Genomic DNA, 24,033 nt, shown 5'->3' with positions numbered 1-24,033 from the left:
GAATCATGCCACTCATAGTTTAGAAGTGCCACACAGGGCAGCTGGTAATGCGCCATTGGTAATGCAAACTCCACTCTGCGATTCATCTTTTGTTTGTTTTGGTGCGCTGCTTGAAATTCAAAGCGGGACTGAAGAAATGTTTCATAAACAATCAGTACCATCTCCTGTGCTATTTACAGTACAACTGCTCATCAGTAAAAGAAAAAGGTTAGAGCTCTACACTGGCAAGTGAGGTGAGGTGTGGAATTTTCCACTTTTGCCATTATGTCGGTGCTCGCTAAATTTTGGAATTTTGGATTAGGGATACTCAGCCTGTAGTTTTGTGCAACATACAGCAGAGTTTTTGGGGTTTTGACTAACAGATCATGTTTTGGTAACTATTTTTCTATTAGTACAATTATTTATTCTGTATAGGTAAGAAATAAACAATTTCATTTTTTATGTGTTTCATTTTATCCATACATTTTCTGAGCCCACCTAATCCAGGATTATAGCAAACTAGAGTCTATTAGACAGTAGTGGGTGAAAGGCAGGAATCAGCCTCAAATTGGATTGAATGCTAGTCCATTATGGACATTTATACATTTACTCAAACTTACACAAAACCTTTCTCCATTTGTTCAAAAAAAAAGCTAAAAAATAAAAAAACAAACAGTGCTCTCATATAAATACCAAAGAATAAAAAAAAAACATGAAATTAATTATTTGAATATATTGATGCTAATCATACTACTGATCTCAACATTCTCAATGGAGAATGGTGACACATTTACCTAATCTAAGAAAACACTTATGAGGAAATAAAAATGTAGAAAACTAAACATCTGCCTCAATGAGGAGCAAAGAGCAACAAATATAATTGCATTTGTGTTTGCATTCTCCCTGAAAATGTTTATATCTAACTTTACTGGAAGCCTCTGTGCATACTGCCTTACTCCCAAAAACTGGGTCTGGCCCAAAATATACATACAATAATGGTTTGATTCCTTAACTTGTAGAAAAAAGAAAAACCATTACTGTGCAAGACAGAAGGGAACACTTACAATAGTGGGATTTCTATTTTACTTGATTTCATTGTAGAATTGATATGCCTCTTTTAATACAATTAAGAAACAACACTGCAGCTTTAATATATGTAAGATCTGATATTTATTACTTCACCCTGATTCAATTTCAAAGATATCTCTTCTTCACAACTCCTAATGAGGCTTAGGTTTTTCTAGCAAGACATGTTACTATAGAGTAACCTTTCACAGAGGTGCAGAAACAACTACAGTGCTATGAATTCATTTCACAGGTTAGCATTCGGTTAACCTCTTGCTTCATTTGAATATGCATTGATTCCAATTTATTTAGTTTATTATCTATTTTATCATCAATGCAATTATTATTATTAAAATAATATTATTATTAGAGGCGGCACGGTGGCTCAGTGGTAGCGCTGCTGCCTCACAGTTAGGAGGCCCGGGTTTGTTTCCCGGGTCCTCCCTGCGTGGAGCTTGCATGTTCTCCCCGTGTCCGCGTGGGTTTCCTCCGGGCGATCCGGTTTCCTCCCACAGTCCAAAGACATGCTGGTTAGGTGGATTGCCGATTTTTAAATTGGCCCTAGTGTGTGCTTGGTGTGTGGGTGTGTTTGTGTGTGTCCTGCGGTGGGTTGCCACCCTGCCCAAGATTGGTTCCTGCCTTGTGCCCTTTTTTAGCCATGCTGTCACTTTCTTTTTTTAATCTTTTCCAAGTTTTTTTATCAACACAAGAAACAGGCTTGTTGTGAGGGAACCCAAAGCAACTTTAACTAGAATGTTTGATTCTCTTAACACATCAGATACATAAATTTGCAGAATGTTTCAGAATATTCTGTAATTTATATATTATCTTCCTATGAAGGAAGTTTTTATGTGTTTGTGGTTTCATTATTTAAATGCAATTTTACTTTTTTTACGGTTATGTACTACATATGTTGCACACATCAGCACTAAAAATAAGTTATGCCCCGTCATCTCTGCAGCCATTTCTTTCTTTTTTGGCTTTAGGAAGGCTGCTACGGCTGAAGATGTTCAGAGAGGATCATGGCTCATGGATGACAATGTTCTTCAGTACCATCCTATTTTTGTTCATTTTTTCTCACATTTATAATTTGTGCCTCATGATGGCTGCAAACATGAGGTAGGATGCTTATTTATTTACTTATGTTACACTTCTTGTTTCATACCTCACTAATCTATAGTACAAGGTTTTACATGAATCTTATGGATTGTTTTTAATTAAACATTGTATCCAGTGAATAATGACAATCAATAAACAACCCAAATAGATTTTAATTAACATTATTGAATATACAACAGGAGTTGCAATCAATTTCAACTAAAGATTGAAATAAAATGTGACATTTAGGTATGTGGAAAACTAATTTACTCATAACCGTTATAAATAATAATGAAAAACAGTCCTTTTATAATTGATGATAGCACATATTGCAAAATGAACAGGTATTAATCACAAAAGCCAACTCATTGGGCAACCAAAAGGTAAAATAAAAATATCAAGATTCATCCATTTATTAATGTTCTCATGTAGGATTAATCATTAGACCTGGGCTGTGTCAGAAACCATCCTGGTATTACTGAGCTGAGCCCCCTTAAACAACTGTTGTGGCTGCAGGTGGCCTGTGATGCATCAGCCTTGTGCTGAGCCATTATCTTCTGTTTCTGTTGCTTGGGTTTCTTTGGATTGTTTTTTTGGATTGTAAGTTGTCAAATTGACCTTTCGGTTTATGGACTCTGTTGTTGCTAAAGGTATTGTTCTTTGGATTATAGATTTTTGGAAACCCATGTTATTCTCGCTTTCATATTTATTTTATTAATATTTTTTTATAAAGATCACAGTCTTGCTTTCTTCTAAGGCCAGAGCTATATGGTTTCCCTTCCCTTTTTTGAGTGTGCAGGCCAGAAAGCCATCTTTACAGTGGTAGAGGCAGGCCTGCTTTGTATTTCAAGGTCTCCCTTAATTTTCTCCGGTCTATCTTGGAGTTGAGGCACGTTTTGGAGTTTTATGAGCCGAATTTCACAACAGTGAGTGAGCCATATGATGGATACTTGTCCTTTCTAGGTCTGATTCCTGCCTTGCACTTGATTCTACATGCATAGACCCCAATGACCAAGTAATAGAAATCGGTGTTTGGACAATTAAATAGATTTTCTGGTATTGCTGAAAAAGGAGAGTGCATTTTGGAAAAATAATTAAGAGTTTATTTCCATTGTGTTTAAAATGTTTAAAGTGTCACAGAGTTCATTCATTTTATATGGAAAAGTACATTTGATAAACTTTCTGTGACTTTTAGATTCACTTAAGTTATGTTATGGTCAATACACCACTATATAAACCAAATAATTCAGTTAAACAGACTGTATAAAGTAACAGTCACATTGTGATTGGTGTTAATCAGTTATGGCTTCCAATAACTTGGACCTGGGAGAATGTCTTTGCAAAGGCATAGCCCATTTGAAGTATGTCCATGTCAAACGGGAGCCCCAGAAAGTAGGGATTATGGATCTCTGTATAAGTATTTGGACAGTGACACAATTTTCATAATTGTGGCTCTGTGCGCCACTACAATAGATCTGAAATGAAGCAATCATTATGTGATTGAATTGTAGACTTTCAGCTTTAATTCAAGTGTTTTAACAAAAATATCATATGAGCAATTTAGGAATGACAGACATTTTTCTTTATAGTCCACCCATTTTCAGGGGTTAAATGTTGTAAAGAAATAAAGTTACACAAAGTGAACTTTTGGGGTTTCCACCCTGGTTTACTTGAACTTAAATAGAGTATGGTCTCCACAATACAAAGTGAATGGTCACACCGGACAAAATTACAGAAAAATAGGGGAACATTTATACAGAGGGACAGGAAATTGAATCAGGGATGCTGGGAGAACTCAGGTGCATGTTGGGATACTGACGTCATCATCTTGGGACTGGAGGGACGACAGGAACCCGGAAGTATGGCTTCTTTTTGTTTACCCCAGGCTCTCTTACGTTCTCGTTCTGGCTGATGAGATAAGAAGAGAAAGGTTAGTGCGCCGCCTCTGTCCCTCGGCATGGGTTGTCGTGATGTGGTCTGAGTCCTTAAACTGCTCCCCATGTGCTCGTGCATGACAATGTTTATGGACAATTGACTGAGAAGCCATTCCATAGCTAGATGGGAGCAATTCCCTCATTATTTCATTAACTATTTACCAAATAAAAGGTCTGGAATTTATTCCAAGTGTGAAATTTGCATTTGTAAGCCATTGTGAACTCTCAATATTAGGTATAAAAGAGATGTCCATTAAATTAAAAACAGGCCATCATTAAGCTGAGAAAACAAAACAAACCTATCAGAGAGATGTAAAAAACACACGGAGTGATCAGATCAACCGTTTGGTACATTGTTAAACAGTGGTTAAACATTGGTTAACATTGGTTAAATTGTTAAAAATGGTGCGGGTCGGCTCCTTGCTCCCTCTTCCATTATGGGAGCTCCTTGAACCCGACACCGTCAATAGTCATGACCGAGATGAGCTGTACCTTCCAACGATCCGGTTGCCTTCTGTCCCATGGCTATGTACAGGCTCCCTCATTGGACCAAGGCTCGGGTCCCCAATGACCAGGGCTATCACCCTAGGGCTCTCCCACCCCAGCCTCCCTGACCCCCGCTGCCTTCCCTGCCTTACGCGGCAAGCCATCCACATTCCCGGTCACTCCATCTCCTTGGGACAGCTCAGCAGGAATAACCCAATCCATCCACCCCAAAAGTGTCGGCCATACACTCTTTTCCAGGGACTCTTCTCCCAGCTGCCTGCCATCATTTCCTTGAGCCTGCTCTCTCTTTCTTGGTCGCTCACACCTACACCAATTCTTACGGCATCCTGACTCCTGTTCTCCTTAACCTCCATTCATTGTCTTTCCTTTTTTTTTCTCCTCCTCCCTCACACTCGCTCTTCCCCTTTTAAAATGGGGACATGACACAGCTGTGATGATTAGTGGCTCCAAGCACCAATTAGGGTCATGGATGATCTCACTCTTGTACACTTAGTGTAGAATTGCCAGCTCTCGCCATGCTACCATGCCCCCTCCTACCAAAAGGTGCCGATCAACCACAGAACTCACTTTTCCACACAGTCATGGAAGGCAGCTTTGCTGGATGATTGCAGAATTCTTCCCATGGTGAACAAAAACCCCTTCACAACACTCTTCAGGTGGTAGACCTATCATTGCCAAAGTCTGCCATCAAAAGAAAACTTCATGAAAGTAAATATAGAGGGTTTACCACAAAGTGCAAACCACTGATAAACCTCAAGCATATAAAGGGCAGATTAGACTTTGCTAGAAAACATTTTTTAAAAACCTGTTCAGTTCTGGAACAATTTTCTTTGGACAACGGATAGTAAGATCTATATACAGTATACTAGAATGTTAGAAAGAGAAGTATACGAAGAAGAAAAGCAATGGCTCATGATCCAAAGATTACCGCATCATCTGTGAAATGTGGTTAAGGCAGTTTTATGGCATGAGCATGCCTGACTGCCAGTGGAAGTGGGTCACTGGTGTTTATTGATGATATTACTTCTAGCAGAAGTAGCAGGATGAATTCTGAAATGAATAGGGCAATACTATCTGCTCAGATTCAGCCAAATGCTGCAAAACAGATAGGACGACACTTCACAGTACAGATAGACAATGAACATACGGTGAAAGCAGTGGACGTAAACCAGTGGAAAATTCTTCAAAGGCAAAGTCAATCAACTGACCTCAACCCTTGGGGCATGCATGGACCTGACTGTATATTACATGTAAAAAATGTCCTTGTTTGAAAATACAATTAAAAAAAATAAGCAAATAAATCCCACTTTTTCACTAACACCGTCAAAAAGAAAACTGAAATGAAAATAGTACCACAAATAAAACATGGCAGGCCTTGTTGATGCTTGTGAGTGGTGAAGCTGAAAAAAGCAGCTTCTTTGCCTCTGTAGAGCACAAAGGAAACTCCACTCGACCATCCACAGTGGAGACGAGGTGATCTGATTGGCCAAAATTATGTTAACAATATGCTCAGCTCCACTTGACATTCAGCTGTAAGTAAGTCTGATGCAACTCCAAATGTCAACTTTCATTGAAATCCCAGTTTGTCCAACTCCTGAGAAAATGTGATTGCACAGTTTGCTGAATTGGCTCACTATGCACAGTCCTTGGAAACAGCTGCAACACCCTGTTTGAGTTGGAATAGGCTACTTACTAAATAAACATCTGGTTGATGTTCATAATTAAAATAACCAACCTCCCTCTACCATAGCTTAACTTTAGTTATCTGGTCGCCAACGTAACCATTCCTCACGTAATTTCAAAATACTTGTTCTACCCATCCACAAAATTCTTTTCATTTCTCTGTCACTTTCCTTGTCATTACCTCCCTTTCTTCTTTGCATACACATTTTCCCCAAGACTTTTGACCTTCCTTATTGTTTACTACTATTATCTTGCAGCTCAATTTGTAAAGGGCATTTTCCTAAGTCAGAAGTAATGTACTTCTAAAGATTTACATAGGGTCAGACTTTATAGTCTCTAAGTCACATTGCCTCCCTAAATATATTATTTTGTTATGTTCTTAACTGTCCTCTTTTGAAAAAATAAAATGTTTATGCATATACAGTAACTCTAGAATATACACTGCTCAAAAGAATTAAAGGAACACTTTTTAATCAGAGTATAGCATAAAGTCAATGAAACTTATGGGATATTAATCTGGTCAGTTAAGTAGCAGAAGGGGTTGTTAATCAGTTTCAGCTGCTGTGGTGTTAATGAAATTAACAACAGATGCACTAGAGGGGCAACAATGAGATGACCCCCAAAACAGGAATGGTTTAACCGGTGGAGGCCACTGACATTTTTCCCTCCTCATCTTTTCTGACTGTTTCTTCACTAGTTTTGCATTTGGCTACAGTCAGTGTCACTACTGGTAGCATGAGGCGATACCTGGACCCTACAGAGGTTGCACAGGTAGTCCAACTTCTCCAGGATGGCACATCAATATGTGTCATTGCCAGAAGGTTTGCTGTGTCTCCCTGCACGGTCTCAAGGGCATGGAGGAGATTCTAGGAGACAAGCAGTTACTCTAGGAGAGCTGGAGAGGGCCATAGAAGGTCCATAACCCATCAGCAGGGCCAGTATCTGCTCCTTTGGGCAAGGAGGAACAGGATGAGCACTGCCAGAGCCCTACAAAATGACCTCCAGCAGGCCACTGGTGTGAATGTCTCTGACCAAACAACCAGAAAGACTTCATGAGGGTGACCCAAGGGCCCCATGTCCTCTAATGGGCCCTGAGCTGACTGCCCAGCAGCATGCAGCTCGATTGGCATTCGCCATAGAATACCAGAATTGGCAGATGCACCACTGGTGCCCTGTGCTTTTTACAGATGAGAGCAGGTTCACCCTGAGCACATGACAGAAGTGAAAGGGTCTGGAGAAGCCATGGAGAACATTATGTTGCCTGTAACATCATTCAGCATGAGCAGTTTGGTGGTGGGTTAATGATTATCTGGGGAGGCATATCCATGGAGGGTCACAAAGACCGCTACAGGCTTGACAAAGGCACCTTGGCTGCCATTAGGTATCAGGATGAAATCCTTGGACCCATTGTCAGACCCTATGCTGGTACAGTGGCTCCTGGTGCACGACAATTCCTGACCTCATGTGGTGAGAGTATGCAGGCAGTTCCTGGAGGATGAAGGAATTGATACCATTGACTGGCCACCACACTTTCCTGACCTAAATCCAATAGAACACCTCTGGGACATTATGTTTTCGTCCATCCAATGCCACCAGGTTGCACCTCAGACTGTCCAGGAGCTCAGTGATGCCCTGGTCCAGATCTGGGATGAGATCCCCCACAACACCATCTGTCATCTCATTAGAAGCATGCACCGATGTTGTCAGGCATGTATACAAGAACACAGGGGCCATACAAAGTGCTGCGTACAATTTTGAGTTGCTGCAATAAAATTTTGGCAAAATGGACTAGCCTGCCACATAATTTTTTCACTCTGAGTTTTGGGGCATCTTTGAATTCAGGGCTCTGTAGGTTGATCATTTTCATTTCCATCAAACGATGTGGCATCCTTTCGTTCCTAACACATTACCCAGTCTATATCAGTATAGATATCCAGGAGGATTTCTTTATCCCATTGAGATCTGATGTGTTTTCAAAGTGTTCCTTTAATTTTTTTGAGCAGTTTAGTTTATCATTTATTCTCTGGTCAATGTAGATGCCAGGTCATTAAATGCAATCATTAACCTGTGATTAATCTTTGTTAGCTTTTTTAACAACATTTATTTTTAATTTTCATCAGTTAAAACCTCAACAAAAAAAAGATACAATGAATTTTCATGCCCAATAGATTTGGTTGAATCAGCGTTGCATGGAAAACATCATTTTCACTCCATCAACTATTTTCTAACTTGTAGATTTAATGAGGAATTATTATTATTCTGCATATCTTTCTCTTAAAATAAATGATCATTTCAAAAACTACAATCTAGTTCAAACATCTAAAAATCTGACTTTGAGATTTGGCACTTTTTGAAGTTTTCAATATATTTTCTGCTTACATCCTTTGTTTTTATATGTATTTTACTAGCAGAATACCTGCGCTTCGCAGCGGAGAAGTAGTGTTTTAAAGAAGGTACGAAAAAGAAAAGGAAAAATTTTAAAAATAACGTAACATGATTGTTAATGTAATTGTTTTGTCATTGATATGAGTGTTGTTCTCATATCTATCTATCTATGTTGTTCTCATATCTATCTATATGTATATATATATCTATCTATCTATATATATATATCTCTATCTATCTATATATATATACCTCTATCTATCTATCTATCTATATCTCTATCTATCTATCTATCTATCTATATATATATCTCTATCTATCTATATATATCTCTATCTATCTATATATATATATAGCAGAATACCCGCGCTTCGCAGCGGAGAAGTAGTGTGTTAAAGAAGGTATGAAAAAGAAAAGGAAAAATTTTAAAACTAACGTAACATGATTGTTAATGTAATTGTTTTGTCATTGATATGAGTGTTGTTCTCATATCTATCTATATATATATTTCTCTATCTATCTATATATATATATATACCCGTGCTTGGCAGCGGAGAAGTAGTGTGTTAAAGAAGGAAAGAGAAAGAAAAGGAAACATTTTAAAAATAATGTAACATGATTGTCAAAGTAATTGTTTTGTGTATTTGGCAGCGTCACAAAGTTGTTTTCGTAGCTGCATCAGAAAATGTACCACGACGTCTGACACGCGTCCTTTTTACTGTTTTCTCACAGCTTGGATTGCTGCTGTCATATATACACACACACACACACACACACACACACATACATACATACATACATACACACACACAAATTATATACATGTGTGTATGTATGTATGTGTGTGTGTGTGTGTGTGTGTGTATATATATACACATACATATACTTGTGTATATGTTTGTATGTGTCTATATGTGTGTGTATAGGTTTGGTCACTGAGTGCAAGGGAAAAATAATAAATTATAGTCTATAAGTTATTAAACAGTAAAACATTAACGTTTTAAGAAGTACAGGTACATTGAAATTACATTTTCTATGTGAACATTCAAATTTGTGCCTCTGGTAATGTGCCTTACCGGCATTTAAAGAAAATTAGTTTTGTGTCCTCTGCAGTGTTAAGAGAAAGGCTTTGGTTTGGGATAAAAGGAAAAAGGTGTAAAGAAAGGAAAGTTGCCTTTTCTTTTATATAGTATAAAAAATACCAGCCAGTGAGAAGTAGTGTGTTAAAGAAGCAATGAAAAGAAAAGGAAACATTTTGAAAATAACGTAACCTGATTGTCAATGTAATTGTTTTGTCACTGTTGTGAGTGTTTAGTGTTGTTGTCATATATATATATATATATATATATATATATATATATATATATATATATATATATTTACACACACACATAAACATATATATATATATATATACATATCTATACATATACACATATATACATACATATATATATCTACATATATATATATACATACATACACACACACATATATAAGCATATATATACATATACATACATATCTACATATATACACACACAGCTATTTCAGATCAGTGCAATACGCTGTTTGTTAAACGGTTGACTCCGCTCTTACGTGCAATAACAAATCAAATCATTCAGTTGTCTTTGCTCATATGTCATTTTAGAGCTGGACGCCTGGCATCTTTTTGGCCACAAGTTCGTTTCTGTTTGGTGTGAGGTTCTGTGTTGTGAGATTCTCAGGATGGATTGCAGGTGCTCATCAGTGAGGCGACTCCTGTGTGCTGTTTTGTTAGTCTTTATCACTGAGAAGAGCTTCTCACACAGATATGTGCTACCAAACATCCACAAGGTTCGAGCCGCATGTAGACGGACTTTTTTTGTTCTTCAAAGTCACCAAAGCGCCGTGCAAACTCAGTGCGCGCTCAGTTTATCAGCAAAGTGCGATTTGGGAACACCGTAGTGAGACTTGGTTTAACATTACTTGGTAATAGGGAAAGTGGGGCAAGTGGTTGTGTCTCCCATAAAAGCAGCTCAATTGAAATCACTTTGTGATTGTGCACGGTAAAACGTCCGCTGAAGTGTCAGATTCTTATTTAATTCTTCTGCTTTCTGTATCTTCTGCATTGCATTCAGGTCTTTCAGGTTACCCTGATGTTTTGTTTTATAGTGCCGTCTTAGATTAAATTCTGTAATTACAGCCACATTAGCTCCACAAATGAGACACACGGGTTCAGTAAACATATACTCAGCCTCCCATCGGTTTTAAAGGCTCTATTTTCAGAATCAACTTTTCTCTTCAGCATTGTGTGAGCTAGCTTCGCAATAACTTGCAGCATCTTAAGGTATACTTGATTAACGCAGTAACTGTTCGGCAAGGCAGCTGAAGCGCTGCATTATGGGATCTGTAGTTTATTGTGTTACCAGCGCTTCATATACCGGGCTTTAATAACAATAATACAGTATATAAAATGATCTCGGGGCGGATATAATTACACGCGGGCGGATGTGGCCCTGCCCTTGAGTTTGACACATATGGACTAAATAGAACTTGAAAAGATATATTTTTCAAATGTGATCGCAATTCAGATAGAGTTGACGCAAGACTACAGCCTGCATGCCTCAATAAGTCATCCTCCCCTCGCTCTTACTTTTTTACCGTTCATCTAATGAATACACTGAGTATGGCTTTACCAAAACAATCATTGATGGCGAATAAAGTATCCATTATTCGAGTATGTAGAGCGGGATATATATATATACATATATATATACCAGCGTATGCAGCGAGAAGTAGTGTGTTAAAAAGCTAGAAAAGAAAAGGGAACATTTTAAAAATAACGTAACATGACTGTCAATATACAGTATTTGTTTTGTGAGTGTTACTGAGTGTTGCTGTCATCAAGGATTTGATTATCATTATTTCTTTCAATCAGGTTCGTATTTGTAGGATGTGTTGTGTTCAAGTTACATTCCGTGTTTGTCAATCGTTGTAAAGATGACAGGTTTCATTCATCGATTCGTTTCTTACTGCATCAATAAACAGCTCGTCTTCTTCTTTATCTGAGACCTGACACACTGCATGCACGGGTTTTTTACACTGTCTTCCTTTAGCGGGACATTGACTTTTTCCACGTGTGCTTTGTTTCCACAGTAGCTGGATTTATGAATATGCTTATCAGGCGCTTCATATTTTTGCTGCCTTTTCAATTGTGTAATTCGGTTTTGTTCAGCTCTTTGGAACTGTTGCTTTTATCTGTGCACTGCGCCAGTTCACGTGAGCCACTCGGTGTACATGCATCGAAGGTTCCCAGCTGTGCTGGTGCCATCTCGTGCTATGTCCATGGCTGTATTTAATGTTACCTTAGTCCTGGCACTTAAAACTTTCTCTCGCAGTTTCGCTGAGTTTGTGCCAAACACCACCCTGACCATCTCATCTTCCTCTGCATAAGCACAGTCCTTCACCCGTGAATATTTAGTGGAGTTTGCTATTGGATTGCCGCTGACGGACGGCCTTATATGGGCAGGCACTAAATTACAAACGCCAGCGGCAGCCTGTCTATGAACTTAATTTAAAGTGTAGGTTTACATCGTGCTTTGTTTCCGAAGTAGCAGAACTCATGAATATGGTTGTATATGTCACTCGCTCGCTTCTTATTGTTTAGCTGCCTTCTCAATTATATAATGCATGTTTTCTTCAGCGCTTTTTTGAGGTCTTCCTGGTTTTCTATGTACTGCGTGATTACGTGGGAGGCGTGATGATGTCACACGAAACTCTGCCCCCACGGCGTTGAAGCTCATCTCCATTACAGTAAATGGAGAAAAACTGCTTCCAGTTATGACCATTACGCGTAGAATTTCGATATAAAACCTGCCCAACTTTTGTAAGGAAGCTGTAAGGAATGAACCTGCCAAATTTCAGCCTTCCACCCACACGGGAAGTTGGAGAATTAGTGATGAGTCAGTGAGTGAGTCAGTGAGTCAGTGAGTGAGTGAGTGAGTGAGGGCTTTGCCTTTTATTAGTATAGATTAGAGATTCTCCAGTTTGCTATCAACTTTTGTGTAGAGTTTCAAGTGAGAAGCATTTTAACCGAAAAATTCAGCATAAAAACTTATCTTTATTATACCATTAAATAATAAATGTAGAAGTAAACTTCTACCCATTTTCAAAAATGTTTTTATTGAAGTAAGAAATATTCACAGGTGTGCTTTTGAAATGAAAGAGCAGAATATCTGTATAGATACCGTTAAATGTGCGCAATAGTGAATGCAGTAATTTCATACAGCTACACCAATCATTCATTTTAAGCCTGCTTAACAGTATCATTTCAGATCACCAGGTACAAAGGCTATTCCTGTAGCATTGGGCTCAAGGCAGATTCTACCTTTTTACAGATATTTTACCTTTGTAAATGTACATTTTCACTGAAAATTCATCCACTAAAACTGATGAAGGACACTCTAGAAATGGCAACTGAAAGGCAATGCTAAAATGTGGTCTGCAATCATAGCTGGCATTGCAATAAAAACAATTAAGGGACCGATGAACTTCGATTAAATGTTCAACAATACAAATATTGGGTATCATTTTGGAATCTTGTGTACTAACTTACTAAGATGTTTAGTTAAATGCAGAATCTTAGTGGGAATTAAATTTAAAGGAAGCCATGCCTTTGAACTGATTAGGCTTTTTGGCCTTTTTAGGCATTCTTATCGATACTATAACTTAAACTGTCAAAGCATAAACATGTATTTTTCTCTATTTTACCAAGATGTGTTTTTTGGCTCACACACCGTACCTGATACTGGCTATTCTTAATAAAATTCAAAGATGCACTAGTAAGGTGATTAAACTACAAGAGCAAAAACTACATACCAACCCTAACAATTTCTTAAGTAAGTTTACTTTTAGTTGAATCATTTAATGGAAATCACATAATTGCTGCAAGGTGAATACTGCAACCTTGAACTGGATCATTTGGTTAGAAGATGGGTGGATTGGTGGATGGTTATACTAATACACTTTTACTACCTACCTCCACATGTAAATTATGTGCACATAAAAACAACAATAACTCTATATTTGACAAAACATATACATATTTGCGTGACTTTCTTTGGCCATCAACTCTAGAACAGGCTACCACAATTGATGACTGATAAAAGCACCTAGTCAATGGGTTCAGACTTTTGTTTAAGTCAGAAACATATAATTTAGGTTATGGAGATTAAGTGTTGACCTAATTTACTGCTATGAGGATACTTTGCTATTCTTACAACTTCTTATTATGGCTCAAAATATGCCTGTGTATAACAAGCAGCCATTTTCATATGTCATCCTCCTGTGAAGCTGAATTTGGGCATATTACACTATATAATCTCAGAATTTTTGTCTAAAACGAGAAATTGAAACACAAACTTATGGGAGCGTTTTTGGTAAAAGACAGACATCATGCAAAAGTGAGATGCGATACATTTATGCCTGTTTTAAAAAACTATTATAGCAGAATAGTATTTCATCCCCTTATTTAAATTATTTTAAACTTAGTTGTATTTTAAATTTCCTTGTCTGCATATGGCTTCACCTGTGAGACTAATCTTCCAGTTGCTTTTAAATTTGAGTTATTGATTTTTTAATTTTTATTCTGACACTTTCAGCTTCTTTTATCAGTGTAAATAATATACAGTACTAATTAACTAGTGTTATTTAATTAAGACCATCCATTTTAACGCCTGGTCATTAATCATGGCCAATTTTAAATCTGCCTTCTGTTCTTTTACATTTTTATGGTCTGCTGGGATTAGTTGCATGCAGAGAACCACAGCTGTATTACAGCTTTATGTACTGTAAATGCTGGGGTGCCATCATAGAAAATAGCAGTTTAAACAGATCACTATTGGCATTAGAATGAGCTGGTTTAAATGATGCTTAAAACAGCAATTATATAAAACTGGAAAACCAGCACAATCGCTTTGTGAAGAAATTAACTTCTGCTTTCCTTGATGGAATTAGGCTGAGATCATTTTTGAAATTTGTATGTAACGATTGTCTAATTCAAATATTTAAAAATATCATGGTGATCCTAAACTATTAATCTGTGCTAGGCCGAAGGAGACCTGGGCTACATTGTTAATAAAGAAGGGGAGTAATTAAAAGGCTCAGCATACACAATAAAAATAGCTAAGTGGTAGATGCCCCCTACAGGCCTGATTTTGCGTTGAAAGCTTTTTCAGTTGAGGCAGCAGTAAGCCTTGTCTCTTGAGACTAACAATATCTTCTTTCCCTTCTTATCTCTTGCTTCCAGTGTCTGGCAACTCTTCCAGTAAGTCAAAGAGCTGTTATCTCCTTTTTCCCAAAACCAAGATAACTTAGTGGCTGTTTAAACCTTTTCTAATTTGTACTTACAATTCAGAAGTCACTGCCAAAACAGTACCTCAGTCGGCAGCACTTCGGATTCCTGGAAGTATTCTCAGATGTTAGGTGCTCAGGATGTCTCCTTAATGTCTTGCTGTTCTCTGTATATATCATGGCTCCTGTATTTTGTTTCCAGGTTTTTCTGTTGCCATCTCTGTTTTACTGGCACAGTCTAATATGCATCTCAGACTAGCCTTAGGACCCATTACACATCTAAACATAGTGCTGTTCCTTTCAATACAATTTCTTAAGTCTCCTAATTATGAGATTTGGGCTGTACATTACAAAGGCCAGATATTGGGGATTGAATTGTAACTTCTTAGTGACATTCTTTCACTTTCTTTATTTTGAAGTTACTTTTTCTCAGTTTTACTTCTAAGCTCAACAGCATGGCTATAGCCATATTCCTGCATTAAATAATTTATTTTGTACAAAACAAAAACAAAACTGGAATATTATGAGAAAAGCTGAGTTTAAATAACTTTGAAGTCAAACTAAAAGAGAAGTAGTTGTACAAGATTTGCTGATGCACTAGACAGAATTGAGCCAAGTAAGTGAAGCACATGAGCATGTTTTTATATTTTAAAATTTTAAAGATGAATGGAAAACCAATATAGTTTAAAGGCTAGGAAGTAATGACATTTCACAATAGGAGCTGATAGACATGAAATATTCATTTTTTATTTATAGAAATGACAGAATAATCAAAACCTAACCTTCTGTTCACTTCCCAAAGATGGTGTGAGCTTTAGTTACCTTTTAGATCATTGCTCCCTAAGACAGATTTTACTTTAAATAATAAATGTTCTTTTGAAAAGAATGTTCTATGATGAGTTTTCTTGTGTGCATTTCATCCTAATGTAGCAATCAAATTTAGTGACGTAGAAAAATATGCCATGTTTAAATGCATAATGATGCTGGCTGGTCCTTACAAGGAATGTAGGTTTGATGGATAACACTTGATGTTATCTCTGCTGCTAAGCAGGTATATGAGATGAAAGAAATTCATTTATTTAACATGCCTAAATATTTACAGATGCAATCAGCATCAAAATACAGTTCAGTGGAGACATTGTTTTAATTCACTCAGGGTTATTCTATGACATGTTAGGAATGCAGTTCATACATATTCAGTACAAGTACAGGACTACTTTCTCCAAATTCAGGTCAGGATGCTTTTTGTTTGAAGTGTAAATGCTCTGCCTGTGTTCATATGGATTTACTCAAACTATGTACTTTGTCACAATTCTGTGTAGTTACTAAATTATCCTCATCTTAACATGGAGGTGTGACTGTGCTCACAGTAAGTGCTAGAATCAGTTCATAAAGGGGACAGTTAATGTTTACCAGTCGGACTGAATCTCATAACCTTTGGGGCAGGAGAGATTACACAAATGGCAGTTCTAATAGTAGCACTACTTACACCATTGTGAAATAAAATAAAAAATGCCATTATTAGGAAGTGTTTTAGAAGTGCACTTCTTTATAGAGGACCCGGATGAGCCCCAGGTGTTCCCGGCAATCTTCTTCTGGCCACGCCCCAGCGTGGCGGAAGTGCCGGCTGTCCTCCCGGCTGCTCTCCGGGCGCCGTCATAAATCTTCACTGGGGCGCCTCCTGGCGGTGACCACGGCCCCTACAGGGAAAGGCTTCCATGCCCTTGACCCGTGGCCCCCAAAGCAACCCGGAAGGCAAACCCCACGTGATCCAGGCAGGGCTCTGACCCTCTTCCGGTCCCTCCTGGCGTCCCGGCCGGGTCATGGCCCCTGGCATCCCTGACAGTGCCCCACAGCCAGCGAAGACCACCCGTGGGTAAGAGCGACCCGTCCCGCGAGGGCAGCAGAGTCCCGAAACGGGGCCCACTTGAGGATAGCCGGGGTCCGGCTCCGCACTCCTAGCAGAGACAGGGGCGGAGACACAATCCGAGCACCAGCCCTTGGTGCATCCCTGTGCCTCGCACAGGTTGTGCTCCCCCCTTTTACCGGCACCCCGGGGCCTCCTCGATCGGCACCCCCTCCGAGACCTCCACGCCCCTTTGTTCCGAGCCACTCGCTCCCCCGTAGGATCCTCCAGCTGTGAGCGCACCTGTGCACCGGCAAAGAGATCATTCCGCAGACGGCCCGACATCAGAGGGCTGGTCCGCCACAAAGGGGTTCCTTCAGCTCGCCCGGGGTCCGTCCCTACAAAAGAGAATACAGGGGCAGAACCGCTGCCAAAGCACCCTTCTCGTGCCACACACGGGCAGCGTTCCCCCCTCCAAACAACACCCCGGCACTTGCCTGATCGGCACCCTCTCCACGGCTTCCGTATCCCTCTCGATAGTGGAAACGTCGGCACCGCCTGTTCTCTCTCCGCTGGCCTCAGGGATTCCCTCTGCTCCCTCAGAGGGCGGCCAGCCGTACGCGTGCACCCAGCAACGCGTCTCACCGTATTGGAGGAGGCGGCACCCAGCCGCTTAATCCTCCCTTCACTCTCGGACGCCTTGACGGTTTGAGACTCCTTATGGAAAAGAAGGCGCCTCTTTCCCGTCTGCGTCCCTATAGTGCGGCGCAAGACCGCAGCCGACTCGGGCGGGCGCTAGGACCCGGGGCACTTAGCAGCCCGTGTCCATTCAGCGTCCTCTCGGACTCCCCCCTCGCCGTGCATACAGCCCGCGGTGCCGCACCTCCTGTCGGAGGGCTGCTTACTCGGAACTGATCGTTAACATCACAGCCTTTTTCAACAGACTCTCCCGCATGCTGTACGGAGTCAGCTGTACTCGCCGTCTCCGCCGTACCTCTCCGGCTGGAGATTCCAGCGTCGCGCCGTCCCGTTATCGATCGAAACGTTTTCAGCGCCGCGAGCGCCTTCCTCTCCAGTTCCAGCACCTCAACCCGGAGGGCACGTAGCATCTGTAATACACGCTGCTCCACGGGCTGAAGGGACGCCTCCAGCTCCGCCAGAGCAGCCGGCAAAGACAGGAAGTTAACCAACGCGGAGCCTACCTGTCTGTCAGCCTCCAACGCCGGCCACTTCCTGTGGGCCTTCTCCTCCGGCCCAATCGGGTCTTCCCCCTGCCCGTGATGGACATTCCTGGGTCCCGCCTCTCTACAGTCATCGTCGGGCACACAAGACACACCGTCCAATCGCGTGCCTTTCAGGGGGAGGGACTTCTGGTCCGCGGCCATCTTGCCTCCCCTTCTGCGGTGTCGACGTGCCTGCCGGCAGCCTTGCTGTTGCCAGCGCCTCTCGAGCTGCAGCGTCTCCTCCTCCGCAACCCTCGCGGCTGCCACTGTGCTGCCGGAGCCCCGCAGACCAGCTTGCGCCTGCCACTGACGTGGATCCGGGAAGTCCCTGTCTGCAAAGAAAACACGCCTGGCCCCATGGGCCGGCTGCCGCTAGGCAGGGAACTCACCTCCCTGGACTCGTCAAACCGAGGACACCTCCTCGGCGTGGCCTTTCTTGACGCCATGCCGTCCCGGGCGCCTCCAGCAATGGCGCGCTCATTGGAGACCGCTGCACTCGTTGTAGGCACGCCGCCCTCCCGCATCAGAGAAATATGGCCTTCCTGCGGACCCCTGGCGGTCCGTGGGGTTCCTTTACCCCGCGGGGCTGTGTGCACGCAGCACCCGCGGTACGTGGGTGGGGTCCCCTGCTGCGCCGGGCCGTCCACAACAAATTTGTTGATAACAGGTCCCCGCCTTGTAACAGGCGGAGCGTCCTGCCGACTACGCCAGATGTGAACTTGACACGGACACAGACAGGCGGACATGTTGTCTTAAAACCACCACACGTTTATTTTCCACAATTATTTACAATAAAGGTCACAAAGACCCAGTCCAGTGGTCACACAGACCTTAATCACGTGCACAAAACCCCAAATCACACACAAAGTCCTGGCCACAATGCCTTTCTTCGGGCCGCCTCCACAGCTCCTCTTGCCTCGTCCTCCTTCCACCCGACTGTAGCCTCGAATGAATGGAGATGGCCCCTTTTATAGAGGACCTGGATGAGCCCCAGGTGTTCCCAGCAATCTTCTTCTGGCCACGCCCCAGCGTGGCGGAAGTGCCGGCTGTCCTCCCGGCTGCTCTCCGGGCGCCGTCATAAATCTTCCCCCCCAGCACTTCCTGGTGTGGCGGAAGTGCTGGGGTAACAGGTCCCCAAGGCACTGGGGCGCCTCCTGGCGGTGACCACGGGCCCCTACAGGGAAAGGCTTCCATGCCCTTGACCCGTGGCCCCCAAAGCAACCCGGAAGGCAAACCCCACGTGATCCAGGCAGGGCTCTGACCCTCTTCCGGTCCCTTCTGGCGTCCCGGCCGGGTCATGGCCCCTGGCATCCCTGACAGTGTCTTTTGGAAACAGGTAAATAACCTAAGTACCCGATAAAAGACATGCAAATATAAGAAGAACTAGCCGACCCCCGCTGTAGCATACGGCGGTGTAACAATAGGAACAGAAAACGGTGAGAAAGGAATTCAGAAATCAAGAAGAAAGAAATACTTCTTGAAAGACGCAGTTATGAATAGGTGTTTTGCTGGAGACGACAGATAATAAGTTGAGAGATCTAACCCTAGAAAAAGCCACGTACAACTGACCATTGCTGAAGACTGGTTGTTATAGATTAACACAAATCTTTGCAAATGTAATGCAAGGCGGGATGTTGGGGTCGTGTTTGAAGTAAATGACAATGGTAGCATGGAAAAGCTCGGAAAGAGCTTGAATTTCGGCTTCACCACTATAAACTCCAGATGTTGCCATGTATTGATAGTACTCATGACTTGTTGTGATAACTCGAATTACGTTGGAAAGAACAACAGGAAGAACGTCTCCAAATCTGTCCCATTGTGATGCAACGAAATCTACTGCCCTATGTCGTAGTGAGAGTGCATTGCCTTCGTCAACCATTTGTGTCAAGAAATAACCCACTGATAGGAACAGGCAGTTGCCAGATCCCGGAATAGAGATGACATTGTACAAATACCCGTCAACAGAGAAGATACTGTAATTCATTTTATAACAAAGGCTTAGGCATCAACCGTCTCAGTATAACGAAAATAGCAAGGAGTGAAACCAATGCCAATGGTCGAGAGAGTACCTTCCTGTAGCAGGCTATGGAAAAGACTCCCAGGCGCACACATGGCCAAAGTGAAAGGTCACACAGTCAGGCTAGATATAGGGCGGTGACGTGACACCAATGCGGTCATGAAAGAGGAGCGGGGAACGCGGTAGTCTGAAGGAGGAATAGGAATCGAGAAAAGCAGCGTGGGGGTGTATGGAAGCCCGCAGGTAGCGTGGGGAAGGGTTTGGAAGAGGAGGAATAGGAATCGAGAAATGCCGTATGGGCTGCGTGTGGGGGGGACCGGTTTTGAAGAGGAAGCATGATGAACCAATAGGAATCAAGAAATGCCATGTGGGGTGCATGTGGGGGGACCAGTTTTAAAGAGGAAGCAGGATGAACCAGAAGAGAAATAGATATAAGAGATGTGCAAACTCCATACAGACAGTGACTGTGCAGATTTTTCTGGAAGATTTACATGTTCATTAGTGTTTTAGGAGAAGGTATTATACTGTATGTTGAAGAAGAAGCTTCACTCTCAGGTGAATCAGAGAGCACATTAATAATAAGCTTGTGAAGCACTGGCACAGGCTATTAGAATTCCGGCTCTATCAAGACAAACCTGGTGTCACTTTTTATAGCCATTGCATACAATGAATGTGAAGATGAAGTATTCTAAAGTATAACTAATCAGCATTGTTTGTAATGACCTAACATATATGACGGGCAGTACTTTTACAATCTATAAGAGTACACAAAAAGGTAATAAAAACAGAATGACTGAGTACAGTAGATGTCAACACTTCAAAGATAATATTACTGTTTATAAAATATTCATAGTCCCATTGGCAGATCAATACAGAGACATTTCTAAGTAAGCTTTAAAATTTGTAGACTTTTTAAAAATGACTGTGGTTCAGTTCAGGGCAAAGACACATATTTTAAAAGCAAAGTAATGTCAGTCAACAAAACTGAGAAGATTTACATGCAGAAGCTTCTCAGGAAAATTTTCTGTCCTGTTTAAATATCAGCCAGATAACAAAAAGGATATATAAGGAAAGAGAAAAATCTGTGAGGAACGTTAATCTGAAACAGTATGTTAAATGTTCATAAAAGACTACCTAATGGCTTTTGATTGTTGTTCTGCTACCACATACAGTATATGTAGAACACTAAGCAAAAACAGCTGTTGGAAGCAGAACCAGTCTTTAGCCTCAAAACCTAGCATGCAGAACAGTTTACAATTGGGAAAGAAATAATAGCAAAATTAGATCAAAAGTAATGTCTTTTCTTTGAAAAAAGATCTCCACATTACTGGTTCATAAGTATTTGGTAAAGTCTCCATCTTAGCGATGCTAGCAGTTATGGTGCAGAGTCCTGTGGGTGCCAAAATGGTATGATTTAGTACATCTAGCAAAGCACTCTACAGTACACATGGCTCAAGAAGGAGTGGACTAAATTGTAGCTGATGTCTAACATGTCTAACAATTTTCCACACATGCAATATTATGATCAGGCAGGTGATATGGAGTAGTGGCTAATTGTCAGGTACGTATTTTTGTCTACTTATATTTGATTTGGACATTGTAATATTTTGGTGTCACAGTTGGGTGTGCAATGGGTGAGAAAGAAGATTTTTGGAGTGAGTTGGATGAAGTGATGAACAGTGTACCCAAGGGACAGAAAGTGGTGAATGGAGCGGATTACAATGGGCATGTTAGTGAAGGGAACAGTGGAGACGAGGAGATGATGGGTAGGTATGGTGTCAAGGACAGGAATGAAGAAGGTCAGAGGATAGTGGATTTTGCCAAAAGGATGGACATGTGGTGAATACGTAATTTAAGAAGAGGGAGGAACATAGGTTTACGTACAAGAGTGGAGGAAGATGCACACAGGAACATCACATCCTATGTAGAAGAGTTGATCTGAAGGAGATTGAAAACTGCAAAGTGGTGGATGGGGAAATTGTAGTTAAACAGCACAGGATGGTGGTCTATAGGATGACGTTGGAGATCAATAAGAGGAAGAGAGTGAGGGCAGAACCAAGGATCAAATGGTGGAAGTTGAAAAAGGAAGACTGCAAGGTTGAGTTTAGCGAGGAGGTGAGACAGGCACTGGGTGGCAGTGAAGAGTTACCAGACAGCTGGGAAACTACAGCAGATATAGTAAGGGTGACAGCTAGAAGGGTGCTTGTCATGACATCTGGAAAGACAAAGGAGGAAAAGGAAACCTGGTGGTGGAATCAGGAAATACAGGAGAGTATACAGAGGAAGAGGATGGCAAAGAAGAATTGGGATAGTCAGAGAGATGCAGAAGGTACACAAGAGTACAAGGAGATAAGGCGCAAGGTGAAGGTGTTGAGCAAATGGAAAGAGTACTTTGAGCGGTTGATTAATGAAGAAAATGAGAGAGAGAAGAGGTTGAATGATGTGGAGATAGTGAATCAGGAAGTGCAACGGATTAGCAAGGATGAAGTAAGGACAGCTATGAAGAGGATGAAAATGGAAAGGCCGTTGGTCCAGATTACATACCTATGCAAGCATGGAGGTGCTTAGGAGAGATGGCAGTGGAGTTTTTAACCAGATTGTTTAATGGAATCTTAGGAAAGTGAGAGGATGCCTGAGGAGTGGAGAAGAAGTGTACTGGTGCCGATATTTAAGAATAAGGGGAATGTGCAGGACTGCAGTAACTACAGGGGAATAAAATTGATGAGCCACAGCATGAAGTTATGGGAAAGAGTAGTGGAAGCTAGGTTAAGAAGTGAGGTGATGATTAGTGAGCAGCAGTATGGTTTCATGCCAAGAAAGAGCACCACAGATGCAATGTTTACTCTGAGGATGTTGATGGAGAAGTTTAGAGAAGGCCAGAAGGAGTTGCATTGCATCTTTGTTGTTCTGGAGAAAGTATATGACAGCGTGCCTCGAGAGGAGCTGTGGTATTGTATGAGGAAGTCGGGAATGGCTGAGAAGTACACAAAAGTTGTACAGGATATGTACGAGGGAAGTGTGACAGTGGTGATGTCTGCGGTAGGAGTGACGGATGCATTCAAGTTGGAGGTGGGATTACATCAGGGATTGGCTCTGAGCCCTTTCTTATTTGCAGTGGTAATGGACAGGTTGACAGACGAGATTAGACAGGAGTCCCCATGGACAATGATGTTTGCTGATGACATTGTGATCTGTAGCGATAGTAGGGAGACCCTATAGAGGTGGAGATATGCTCTAGAGACGAGAGGAATGAAGGTCAGTAGGAACAAGACAGAATAAATGTGTGTAAATGAGAGGGAGGTCAGTGGAATGGTGAGGATGCAAGGAGTAGAGTTGGCGAAGGTGGATGAGTTTAAATACTTGGGATCAGCAGTACAGAGTAATGGGGATTGTGGAAGAGAGGTGAAGAAGAGAGTTCTGGCAGGATGGAATGGGTGGAGAAGAGTGTCAGGAGTAATTTGTGACAGACAGGTATCAGCAAGAGTGAAAGGGAAGGTCTAAGGGACGGTAGTGAGACCAGCTATGTTATATGGGTTGGAGACGGTGGCACTGACCAGAAAGCAGGAGACAGAGCTGGAGGTGGCAGAGTTAAAGATGCTAATATATCCATTTGGTGTGACGAGGATGAACAGGATTAGAAATGAGTACATTAGAGGGTCAGTTCAAGTTGGACAGTTGGGAGACAAATTCAGAGAGGCGAGATTGCATTGGTTTGGACATGTGCAAAGGAGAGATGCTGAGTATATTGAGAGAAGGATGCAAAGGATAGAGCTGCCAGGCAAGAGGAAAAGAGGAAGGCCTAAGCGAAGGTTTATGGCTGTGCTGAGAGAGGACATGCAGGTGATGGGTGTAACAGAACAAGATGCAGAGGACAGAAAGATATGGAAGGAGATGATTCGCTGTGGCGACCCCTAATGGGAGCAGCCAAAAGAAGAAGAAGAAGAAGAAGTGACTTCACAGTGG

General features: G+C 41.5%; 1 protein-coding gene across 3 annotated transcripts in view; it reads left to right on the top strand.

Moving 5' to 3' along the window:
• The window catches only part of tmem117 (transmembrane protein 117), a 573,994-nt gene that overhangs the window by 225,466 nt on the left and 324,495 nt on the right, over positions 1–24,033 (top strand). For all 3 annotated transcript variants that reach the window (XM_039760885.1, XM_039760884.1, XM_039760886.1), the window contains exon 3: positions 2,031–2,163. In XM_039760885.1, coding sequence (XP_039616819.1) covers positions 2,031–2,163 — 133 coding nt within the window. The remainder of the gene's footprint in view (positions 1–2,030; positions 2,164–24,033) is intronic.

The sequence above is a fragment of the Polypterus senegalus genome, chromosome 8 (genome assembly GCF_016835505.1).
Source record: "Polypterus senegalus isolate Bchr_013 chromosome 8, ASM1683550v1, whole genome shotgun sequence".
NCBI classification, from domain to species: Eukaryota; Metazoa; Chordata; class Cladistia; order Polypteriformes; family Polypteridae; genus Polypterus; species Polypterus senegalus.
This window is presented reverse-complemented; position numbering and strand designations above follow the sequence as displayed.